The sequence below is a fragment of the Monodelphis domestica genome, chromosome 3 (assembly GCF_027887165.1).
Source record: "Monodelphis domestica isolate mMonDom1 chromosome 3, mMonDom1.pri, whole genome shotgun sequence".
Lineage (NCBI taxonomy): Eukaryota > Metazoa > Chordata > Mammalia > Didelphimorphia > Didelphidae > Monodelphis > Monodelphis domestica.
Window position 1 is genome coordinate 223296972 of NC_077229.1, and position 12796 is coordinate 223309767.

Below are 12796 nucleotides of genomic sequence, written 5' to 3' on the forward strand. Positions count from 1 at the left end.
TTCCTGATTCTAGGTCTATTATACTACTTAATTGCCTCTTAAGAGATATTTGAGTGGGGACAACTCTGTAGCATAGTGGATAGAGCATCAGGTCTAGAAGTGAGAGGACCTGAGTTCAAATGTGGTTCAAATGTGACCTCAGGCACTTCCTAGCTGTGTGATCTTAGGCTAGTCATTTATTCTCAATTTCCTAGCTTTTACTGCTCTTCTACCTTAGAATTAATACTGGGGGAGGAGAGGGGACTAGGTAACTCATTGGATTGAGAGCCAGGTTTACAGACAGCAGGGCCTGGGTTCAAATATGGCCTCAGAAACTTCCTTGCCTTGTGACCCTAGGCAAGTCACTTAACCTCTATTGACTTGCCCTTACCCTTCTTCAGCTTGGAATACAGTGTTAATTCCAAAATGAAAGGAAGGAAGGAAGGGAGGGAGGGAGGGAAGGAGGAAGGAAGGAAGGAAGGAAGGAAGGAAGGAAGGAAGGAAGGAAGGAAGGAAGGAAGGAAGGAAGGAAGGAAGGAAGGAATACTTAGTATCCATTCTATGACAGAAGGTAAGGATTTAAAAAAAAAATACTGATGCTATTCTAAGACTCAAGATAAGAGTTGGTTTTGTTTTTTTAATCTTTAAATATCCCTCCAGTTCTAAATCCATAGCTGAAAAACTCAGAACAAAGGGAGAGAGTAGTTACCAGGAAGTTATTCTGAAGCAAGATTTGTTTCTTCCTAAAGACACTTTCTAATGTTCAGTCCTAAATGGCAAATACTAAAAAGCAAAACAAACAAAACTACCCTAGCCTTTTCTTTTCTTCTTTGTTAGGAAGGTTGAGCTTTCTTGGAATAGTATCTTGATTTCTTTCAATGATATTGCTACTTTATAAGTGGAATTTAGATTTTTAAGCCTCTCACTGTTCTAAATGAAATGATTATAAAGATGAGAATCTGAATCCCTAGAATTCTCATTTTATTTTACAAATCATAAACTTGGAAGCAATTTTTCCATTTTCTGTGAAGCTGCTTGGCCACAGGTAAAGAATGATTAAACTTGCTTTAATGCTATGTGGGATTTCCATGAGAGACCTATCCCAAAAGATCTAAAATCATGTTTATACTCTTTGTGTTTATATCCAGTAACGTACTTTTAAAGTATCCCGGAAAAAAAGACTAAAAATGCTAAGGTGTGGGATTAATGCTGCTTTTACCATTTTTAACATTTTCTGTCATAAAGTACTGACAACACACCATTTTTAAAACACCTGTTTAAAAATGCCACTAGCTTGTTTAGTTCTGGCACATGTCAGATTTAATCTAATTCCATGAGATCAATGACCATTTGGAAGTAATGATCACGGTGGAGCAGCCAGATTAATACTTCTCCTAGCAGGGTTCCATTATCCTTTTCATTTGTGACTTTCAGTCATATTGCTGCTATCAAAAATCTTCCCAGTCACACATAATGACTTTTCAGTTTTATGGAAGTTCTGGTGTAGCGCATACTGATAGCATCCTCCTCTCTTTCCCCTCCACTTGTACTGCATTGCAGGCATTACTTGAATCCATGGTAGATGCCGCTGAAGATCTTTGCCCCAATGTGATGAAAAAGGCGAACATCCGACAAGACCTGATTCATGCCAGCACTGAAAAGATTTCCATTCCACGTACCTTTGTGAAAAATGTCCTATTGGAACAGTCTGGAATCGATATTCTTAACAAAATTAGGTTGGTTAAAAAGTTGAATTCTTAGATGTGCAGTTTCTCATTTCTCTGTGTACAATGAGCAAGAAGGTATTTTAAAAATCTTTATGTGTGCATACATATATGTGTACACACATCCACACTCATAGATGACTCATTATATGTCTAATATATATTAGATACATACACATGCACAGGTATATATGCACATATTGCATGTTTCTATCATGCAATATGTTTATATACACATATTTCTTGGGCTTGACTAATAGCCCCAGTCTGGATACTCATATTGTTACACAAAAATATATGGGTCCTATATATTTCCCAAAGAGGAAACTACATGAATTTCTGTGTCACATTTAGGTTTGCCTTAATCTGCTCGTCTAGTTTTTGGATTTTATATATGTATCCCCTATTTGCTGCTTATGAGCTTTTAACATTTTGCCATCATAGATCATTAGCCTGATGAGGACCAATCAATTTGTCCTCTGAGACTGCAATCCACTAGCTATAAATGTGCTTTTTGACAATGAATGAGAGGCCACTGCGGTAATGGTGTGGCCTCGGCTCTTTTAGAACATGCATAATATTAAGTCGCTTCTGATATCACATATATGCTAACATGACCTTTTGGGGAATTTACACAAGTTTCCCTTTGGAAATTTAGAAGCTTCTTTTAAAAGCAGCTCTCACAAAGAAATTCCCTTTTAGTATCTGCAATCACCACTTCCTTCCTTCAAGTTGTTTGCTAAGAGATCCTGGTGATTATCACCTGGTCCCAATCAATTCTTAGTGGTCTTTGTTAAAGAGTTAATGGTCAATGAAAATCATGGGTGACTTTAAAAATAAGTAATTATTAGCTTTTAGACATTAATTACAAACTTCACCACCAATCCTTTTCAAGAAAGACTTAAAATTGACAGGCTTTGAGTTTTATTCTCTTCTGGTAATTTATATAGGCCTTTTATTTATATAATATATATTAATTATAATGATATACAATGATTACATATTATATAAAATTTATTACATATATATATAGGGAGAGAGAGGGTAGAGAGAGAGAAGCAGAGAGAGAGAGAGAGAGAGACAGAGACAGAGAGAAAGAGAGAGACAGACAGACAGAGACAGAGAGGGAGAGAGGGAGAGAGAGGAACATTTATATAGGACTTTATCTGTATATCATCTTGGTCCTTAACAGCCTGTGAGCAAGGCACTATAAGTATTCTTATTCCTATTTTTCAGGTAAAGGAACTAAGGATCAGAGAAGTTAAGCCATTTGCCTGTATTATGTATTAGAGGTGGGATTTGAACCCAGGGTCTCACTCTTTCTCTTACATATTACTGCTTCTCCTTCCTTATCCTATTTAGTTGACTAGTTGCTTGCTAACAAGCAATTGCATCACCAAAAGATACAATAGAGAAAAGAAATACAAATAATTCACTGATTAATAATGTCACATTTTTAAAAATTTTTTAATTGTTTTTATTTTTTTTAACCCTTATCTTCCATCTTAGAGTCAATTCTGTTTATTGGTTCCAAGGCAAAAGAGTGGTAAGGTCTAGGCAATGGAAGTTAAGTAACTTGCCCAGGGTCATACAGCTGGGAAGTGTCTGAGGTCAGATTTGAACCTAGGACCTCCCGTCTCTAGGCCTGACTCTCAATCCACTGAGCCACCCAACTGCCCCCCTAATGTCACATTTCTATAGGGCTTTAAAATTCTTTCCACATAATAATTCTGTGAGGTACATGGTCCCTATATTATTGTCTCCATTTTGCAAATGAGGAAATTGATGTTCAAAAAAATTTAGTGGTCACATAGGTAATGTATTCCAGAGACAGAATTTGAACTTAGGTCTCTGCTATGTTTTCTACTATACCAGGATGTTCTGGCCCATGATAGTTGAGAAGATAGTATATTTATAATTTTAAGTCATCCAATTTGGGAAAAACAGGAATTCTGTGGTTTTGAGAGTATCTCGTATTTAATATGCTACTTTTGATGACTTCTTCTGGTATCTGATTTTGAACAGTAAAGAAATAAAATCTAAGGTCAAAGAAGAGATTTCAAAGAAGGGAGAAATTGAGAGACCTGAGTGGAGCTATAGACTAACTACTGGTTCACTCAACATTTCAATGAAATCCCTCCAAAATTCCTAAAAATTTCCCATTAAAAATGTCATTGCTCCATTTTCTTTAATGATTGTTAATCCAGCCTCCAATGTGGATATACCAAAAGTTATATCTTTTTCTTAATCTTTACTTTCTGACTTAGAATGGATTTATTTTATCTAAGTATTTATTCCAAGGCAGAAGAATGGTACGGGCCAGGCAATTGGGGCCAAATGACTTGCCCAGGGTGACATACTTAGGAAGTATCTGAAGGCAGATTTGAACCAAAATCTTCCTGACTTCAGGTCTGATGCTCTTTATTATATCTTGATTATCTCTAGTAGGATGCAAAATTTCAAATTTGGTCAATATCAGTCAAATCTCTGGAAACTTGTGGAACAACCACCACCAAAAAACACCCCACAACATGTTGAGCCAGTTGGGTCATGACAAATTTCATTTTTTTTTAAGTTTATTATGTAATATTTTCAGATTCCCAAGATTGGGAAGCAGGACAACATAATGGGGGAAAAACTCTCTCAAGTCAGAGAACTAATATTGAGTTCCTATCACTGAGGCTCATTTCTTCTATGACCTTGGATAAAGTCTCTGTGGGCCTAAGTTTCTATACCTACAAAATGAGTGTTTGAACAAATGTCCTCTGAGGTCCCCTCCAACTCTAAATCTCTAACTGGAACCCAATTTTCATTGTGTGTATCCATCTACCACAGACACACATTTCTCTGATCCATTTTCTATAAAAATCTTACAAGCTGAGGCTAGCTGAGGCAAGTAAATGATAAACTCAGTGTCCAGCCTAGTAGAAAAGTAATTACTGAGGTATGCATATAAATGCATTTCTTACAGAGACTCTTTCCTTTTCAGAATTGCCATCTGAAGGGTACAAGCAAACGAAATTCTTTTTTACCTCAATAAAAAAAATAAATAAAAAGCTTTCTTTTTCACGTGGGATATCCCCATGTGCTGAGGAGAAAGTAGCAAAGGGTATAACAAAGCAAACAGAAAGACCTTACAGGGGATACTTAAGGAATTCTTTGTTTTTTAACTTAATCCTTAGCCTGGGAAAACTTAATATAAAACATCAATCATTTAATGCTTTCAGTTTTCTCCCTTTGCACTACAAATGCACTTTCAAAGCATACATGTCTTTGGTTACATTACTGCCCTTGGGTTAGAAGAGATTTTTCCTGATGGGCAAGGTTGTGTTCCATTTTAGTTTTAAAATATACTATTTTTATTATTGTTTCCATATCTCCTTTGCCTTGCTAGTGAGACTGAAACCCTATTGATTCAGAAGCTGCTGAATTTATTCAGTGGTGTTGGGGTGTGGGGGCTACCCACATCTGGGAATGTATAGAATCATTCACAACGGAAAACACTCATGGATGTATACTCCTCATAAAGACCAAACTATGAAACTGGTACCTAAATTATCAGCCATCCAACAGAAATCCAAAGGATTAGGCTTCCTTGTTACTGAAATATACAAGCCATGCTCTGATGCTTCTGAGCCTTCCTCTTGAGGACAGAAAACAAGAGACCCGCTGAAATAGAACATTTGTGCTTTCTCTGAACATCTTAGATATTAGGGGGGGTGCGATAGTTGATGCCTTCTTGTAGGGCTCATAATATACTAAGGCAGGATGGGGGCTCTGTACCCCAAGCTCCTCTTTTTGTTTTATTTCTTTTTTAAACCCTTACCTTCTGTCTTGGAACCGATCCCAAGACAGAAGAGTGGTAAGGGCTAGACAATGGAGGTTAAGTGACTTGCCCAAGGTCACACAGCTAGGAAGTTTCTGAGGGCAGATTTGAAACTCAGACCTCCCATCTCTAGGCCTGACTTTCTATTCACTGAGCCACCCAGCTGCCCCCAAATTTCTCTTTTTTTTTTTACATTAAAAATAATTTGTCAAATATGATCAATTAAAGAGAAAACAGGTCCAGTGAATTGAAGTGACCTGTCCTGGGCAACACAGAAGCTAATAGTAAAGGCAGAAGGAGAACACTCATTTCTAGACTGAGCCTGGCTATGGAAATGCCCCCAATGCAGGTGTGCAAGATAGCTGAGATTAGCAGGACTGGAATATAGTATTATTTATTTTGTAAAGCTGAGCAAAACAGAGGCCAAGGAGGAGTGTGGGTATTAAGGTAATAACCGAGGCTTAACAAAACCAGACTAGACTTTCTTAATTTATTCCAGACCTGATTTGTTTTCACTCTTGTCAATGGATGAATTGTTCCTCAGCAAATTGAACATATGGTCTCTATTATGTTTGCCTTTAGCCAGATGTTTTTTTTTTTTATTTCTAACATTAGATCTTGAATTTTGAAACTGCAAAGGCAGATTGAAATTGGTAAAGGGAGTCTATTACTTTTGTGTTTACTGCAGTGTTTAAAGATTATTTTTGGAAGTCCCTTGCCCTGATCACAATTCATATATTCCATTTTCAGAGATAGTTACTAGGTCACTGATGATCTTATCAACCTAGAATCAAAACTGGAAGGGAGTTCCCTTGTACAAATTTAAATGCGTCTATATTCTTGTTTCCCTTTTTCACACAGTGAAGTGAAGCTGACAGTGGCCTCTTTCCTCTCTGATCGAATTGTAGATGAAATCTTGGATGCCCTTTCACACTGCCATCATAAACTGGTGAGTGTTGGCAGAATTTTGAACTGAAAATATAACCAGGCTCTGCATGGTTATAAGATGCTCTTACAATACATGTTACTTTCTTTAAAGCTTCATAGATACTTTCTTTCTCTCCTTCATGATACTACTAAATCTTGGTATCCAGACCTCTGGCTTTTGTTTTCCTTCTGCTACTCATATTTCTGGCTCTTCCACTGATTGTTAATGCCTTAACTAGAGTAAATCTGGGGAGAGGAAAGATGAGATTAGATGAAATCCAGAGTTAGTGCTACTTGTTAGTAATCTAAATAAAAAGTGTTTGGTAGGGGATGACCAAAGCTAGAAATCAGCCTAGTCATCTTTATTTCATTAAGCTTTGATCATCTCATTTTACACATGGGTATTTGAAAACAGGCTATACTTTAAAATAAAGATGTAAATAAAACGTTTAGACATGAAAAGAAAATGCCTAAAGTAAAATGGATATATTCAAAGGATTGATAACTTCAAGCTTCTGAGGGGGACCTTAGGAGATGCTACAATGGTAGAAAATTAAACTTTACTTATAGAAACTAGAGTTCATAGCAAAGTAAAAGATTTTACTTCTAATAGTATAGAATATGAGAGATGATATTTCAGAAATTTTGTGTCACTGCCTTAGTGCTCAGAAAATCGCATAACTGAAGGTTTCACAACTATGGTTGTAGCCTGACACTTGACTACTGAAGGTAAAATAATGAAATGGAAACCTTCCATGCAAGTTATGGATTATAATAAAGGTTTATTCCAGTAGAGAAATTTCAACTGTGTATAGAAGAGTTGATTAATAATCAACAGTGTAGGACAGCTAGATGGCTCAGTAGATAGAGAACCAGGCCTGGAGACAAGAGATCCTGGGTTCAAATATGATCTCTGGCACTTCCTAGCTATATGCCTGGGCTAGTCACTTAACCCCAATTGCCTAACTCTTAATACTCTTCTGCCTTGGAACCAATACTTAATATCAATTCCAGGACAAGAAACTATGGGGTTTAAAAAAGAAAAAAAGAATTAATAGTCTAGGAAAGACTCAAACCATAGGGTTTTTTTTGTAAAAACATACAGATTTCCATTATGAAAACTCCAAGGGAGCTATATGTCACATATATTTTCTAGTAAGAAAAAAGAGAGTAAAATTGAGGGGTCCGTATCAATCTACCATACATAAGAATATTTGCTACTTGGCCTCTCTAAGTTGAATCTATTCTCCATAAGCAAAGAATAAGCAAGCAACACACTCCAGTTACAAGCAGGTTTTAAGGAGGCGTGTGTATGTGTGTCACCTTTCCAAAGCATACCTCCAAATTTATTTATGACGCAAATCTAATGTCAACAAACATCCAGATGAAAAAATGCCATTCATTTTAACACTGGACATTTCATACTATGGCATCTTAGTGTTTGACCACACTTTTTACTTTTCATGTGGATTTTTGGTAGCCTTTTTTCATGTGTGTGTTTTGGCATTAGGTCATGTTCTAACCACTGAAGAAATGTTGACCTTTCCACATAGTTCAGAAACATTTTTTTCCTTTTTTTTCCCCTCCATAGAAAAATGATTCTTTGGAAATGTTTTCACTTTCTTGAGTTTCAATTTAATGTCAGTGCTGCTGGATTTGGAGGATGGCTGGGGAGAACGTAATTGCTGCAATGAACAAAAAGTAGTTTCAGACCGAAACTTAGTTGTTGCAGTGAAGTTTGAAAAGCTGTGAAATTCTCTTTACCTTATCCCAAAGTACCCAGAGAATGGCTCGGAATTGCTTTCCTCTACTTCAGGAGAATTTGCATCAAAATTCCACAGAACAGACTAGTCCTAGTTTCAGTCTGAAGATCAGCTCAGGGCTGGTGCATATTTCTTATCACAATATCTTCCGCTTCCTGCTGTTTGATTACACATTTAGCACACTGAACCAAAACAGAACACTGGCAATTCATGGTGCGTATCTCAAATTACATTCCTAACATGAATTAATTAAAACCAACAAGTAGTTTGTGAACTAACAGTAGTTAAAACAAGAGTTGCTAGTGATTTTCTTCCATTCGGGGTCTTCCTTTATTGAAATGAGTTGAGCTCATTTTTTTCCCTCAGTCAACTTTTTTTATTCATCATAGAGATGAGTTGTCTCCCCGCAGATTCCTCATAAAGTCCCTAAAAGGAGAAATGGCATTTGTATTTTTCCTACGAGAGATATGGGGATAGCAAAAGGGAAAACCTACCCTACCGGCATGATAGAAATAGCCATGACCACCTGCCAGCCTTGCTCGCCATTGCGCCATCTGGTGGGCAATGGCCACAAGCGTACCAATGGCCAAATTTTCCTGCTCCCATCTTTCAACCTCACCCTGTGCATATTTGACATGTTTTCCTCTCTCCCTAGGCTGACCATTTTACTAGGAGAGGCAAACCACTTCCACATCAAGAATCCTTGGAGATCGAATTGGCCGAGGAAAAGCCAGTTAAACGCTCCATCATCACTGTGGAGGAGTTGACTGAGATAGAACGTTTGGAAGACTTAGATACCTGTATGGTAAGACAGCCCCCTTTTAGCGCCGATTGTGCTGCTCTTTTGCTCCATTTGTTTGGCTCTTTTTACTGGTTTAGAATTTCATCTTTGCAAAAGCAGGGGGGAAATGGCTATGGAGAATGTCTAGCTTATTTTTGTGGTAGATCTATTCCTAAATTAAAGAGTGAAATAAATGGAGATGAGAAGATTTGACCCGAATTAAGTATGGCAAATGAACCTTTCTTAGCTCTCAAATTCCTTCCCCTGAAGCTTGTTTCTATTCAAAATATTTGCAATTCATATGGTCGATTTACTCTCTCATGTGGTCCATCTAGTTCAATTACTATTGCACAATTGTCTAAGTGTGCTTTTGAAAGCAAGTCATTATACTATGGGGGTGATGAGATTCTCTCATAAAGTCCTAATATTTTATCTGCTATCTTAAATTCAATGGCTACATGACTAGCTATATAATTGAAGTTTATAAGTGTGTGTGTGTGTAGTTACTTTTATCATATTGCATTATATATTATTTGAAGAAAAATTTTCATTAATGATTAATATATTTATTATACTATAATTATTATCAATAAAAACAATATGATCATTTCTAATCCTGAGGTCCTTTTTAATTCTGAGATTTGAATATGATTTCATTTTAAGCTAAAACCATTTAGCTCATACATTAAATGAGAAGATAGTATAAAACTGATATTACTACATCTCCCCTATATAGGTGTGTACATTTGTCCTCATAAATTAAAACTGGCTTGTACTAAAAACTGTTCCCTTCCCCCCCCAATCCATGCTTTCTCTCTTAAAATCAATATTAAGTATTGATTCCAAGGCAAAAGAGTAGTAAGGGCAAGACAGTGGGGGTTAAGTGACTTGTCAAGAGTCACAGAGTTAAAAAGTGTCTGAGGTCAGATTTGAACTCAAGACCTCCCATCTCTCTATCCACTGAGACACCTAATTGTCTCTATGTTAACTTTTAATTCAGCATATTCTTTTTATTTTTTTTAGCTTGAGAAAAAATCCTTTCTAATGGGTTAGTATCATTTATTTAGTTATGAGAACTGGTAGGGTTTATGTTTTGTTGTATATTAGTAATATAATCCTGATCTTCAGTAAAGATTACAATATAGAGAAAAGATGGATTATTCTCTTTATACAAATTAATATTTATAATTATACATAGAATTAAACAGAAGAGCAGACTACATTAAGGAAATTGATCAAAGTGGTATGAAAGGCTTTTTGGAGTGCTGCCTCTTCTGGCCAAGGCGAGACATAGACATATGTGCGGTACATGTATGTACACACATGCATATATGTTCGTGTGTACATATATGTTTTGTGTGCGTGTGAACACATATACATACAGTTAGTGAATATATACATTTGTTTGCTTGTTTGTTTGGATGTGAATGTAAGGACTTTTGGAGATAGTGTATCTCACCATCTCAATTACCTTGAGCTCTAAGGACCTGAAACCTATAATGACAAGCAGCAACTCTTACACATCCCTATCTTCCCCACCAAAAAATGACAATGAAGAAGTGAGGATTTGAATAGATGCTCAAAACAAGCCATATAACACTGCATGTTCTCTTCTGTAATTATATTTACCCTTCAAAGTCTGGGAAGAATGGGGGGAAAGTTTGTGAGCTGGCCAATGTTTTATCAAGTCAAATGATTTTTTTATGGGTTTTTGTTGTTGTTGTTGTTTTAAGCTTAAGTGGAAGCCTATTTAGCTTTTATGAAGAATCAACTCTCACTATAGGTTTGTTTAAAACAGATTCTGTTTAGTTTGGCTTTAAAACATAAAGAAAAAAGATCCATCCCTCTTTAGAAAATGAGAAGATTACAAAATACAGACATAAGACACATCAAAGCTAGGGGGAATTCTAGCCAAAAATGCAGCTATTTCTGTTTTGTCTGGGAGTACGTTTCCATGAGACAGATAAAATAAATGCTTATTGTTTAATTGAATGGTAAAGAATAAGGTAGGGATAAGAGGACTATCCGTCCTACCCCACTCTGGGAACTCCCAAGCCTATAAAGTTGCACAACAGTGGCTGATTTGCCTTGTTTTAGGAATTTTGCTCACTTAGAGTACTACACACTGACAAAATGAGAGCAGAGCATGACTAAAAGATGGAGAGAGAGGGAAATGCAGAGGGAGGGAGAAAAAGTACTTGAGAGCAATAGCATAAAAATGGAGAAATTGTTAATAAATAGAATTTATTATAATTAAGTAAAAAAGTATACTTGAGTAATTTTTTTTGTTTTTTATCCTTATTCTAATTTAAGATGTTACATTTATAACTAGAAAATAGAAATTGAGGATTTTCCTGTCAGTGGTACAATTAATTCCATCTTCTATGAAAAGTGGAGTCTCAGATTTACTTTATCCACAAGGTATTCCATAGATCTTTTCATTACTGATTAGTGGAGCAACAACTCCCCCCCTACCTCAGATGAATTCCTACCAGTAGCCCAACAGTCACATATAGACAGACGAGCAAGACCCCAAAATAAGCCAGGAACCACTGCCAGGGTAATGAGTTTCTGGGCCAATAGCCCAAGTTTCTAAATTCTGGTTGAAAAATACACTTTACAGAAGGTGCAAATTAAATACCAAATTGACTCTCTAGTCCTAAAAAAAATGCCACTTCTGCAAAGACCAGTCTAAGAAACAAGTACACCTGCCCTGGAATGAAGCTAATAGACAAGGAAGCAACTTATTGCTTCTTGTAATATTTCCTTTGTGTAGATGGACTATACTCAATAGTTCTATCAAGCCCATAGGTGGAGTGCCTGTTGTCAATGCAACTTTGTTTAATTACATGCTCCTTAAGTGTTGTCTCAGAGTTTAGTATAGATATGCTATTACTTTATGGAGAAGGGGTTGCCTCATTAGATGATAAACTCCTTGTGGGCAAGGACTATCATTTCATTAACGTTTTTAATCCAAACTTAACAAACATTGAAAAAAAATGCATTTCCATGTACAAAGTAAAACAGGAAAAAAACGAGGATTTTTACATGAAACCATGAATCTCTATTGGATGCAACTTGCTTTTCTTTTTAAATTAGTGTCTTATGATGGAATTCACAAAAAAAAAATGTGGATAGATCAGGGGATCACTGGACTTGGATGTTAAAAGAAAAAAAAATTTAACATTAGCATTTCCATTATAATTTTTTTAAACCTTTACTTTCTGTCTTAGCAACAACTCTAAGACTGAAAGGCAAGGACTAGGCAAAAAATGTAGAACACTTCACAAATATGTGTATCATCCTTACCCAGTGACCATGCTAACCTTCTCTGTATCATTCCAATTTTAGTATATATGTTGGCAAAGAGATCACCCTTCTATTGTAAATTTAAATTTAAAAATATTTTTCCAAGAAGAAGTCTATAGACTTCATCAGATTGCCAAAGAAAGTCTTTGACACAAAAAAATGCTAAAAATCTTTATTTGGGGCATATAAGTTCAACTTATAACTAGTTTACAATTAAATGGCACCTTAAAGTTTTTAATGTGCTTTACATTGACCAAGAGGATTGTAGATTTAAAGCTGGAAGGGACCTAAAAGGTCCCTTGGTTCAGTCTCCTCATTTTATAGGTAAAGAACTATGACCCAGAAAAATTGTGACTTGCCAAAAGCCACACAGGTGAGTGACTGGGTCACAATTTGAACTATGCTTCTTTCAAAGCTACCAGACCCTAGTCCCATATGCAAGACCTGGAAGACTGGGTAAATAGACTAAATCTTAAGTAACTATAGA

General features: G+C 36.2%; 1 protein-coding gene and 1 non-coding gene across 5 annotated transcripts in view; one reads left to right on the forward strand and one right to left on the reverse strand.

Annotated features, from left to right (window-relative positions):
* CARMIL1 (capping protein regulator and myosin 1 linker 1) overlaps positions 1-12796 on the forward strand; it is a 395350-nt gene that overhangs the window by 329813 nt on the left and 52741 nt on the right. For all 4 annotated transcript variants that reach the window (XM_001366559.5, XM_007487849.3, XM_007487850.3 and 1 more), the window contains exons 27-29: positions 1540-1715; positions 6391-6478; positions 8875-9024. In XM_001366559.5, the coding sequence (XP_001366596.1) occupies positions 1540-1715; positions 6391-6478; positions 8875-9024 (414 nt within the window). The remainder of the gene's footprint in view (positions 1-1539; positions 1716-6390; positions 6479-8874; positions 9025-12796) is intronic.
* LOC130458575 (U6 spliceosomal RNA) lies at positions 12269-12375 on the reverse strand. The gene has a single exon (XR_008917991.1). It is a non-coding gene; the product is annotated as a U6 spliceosomal RNA (small nuclear RNA).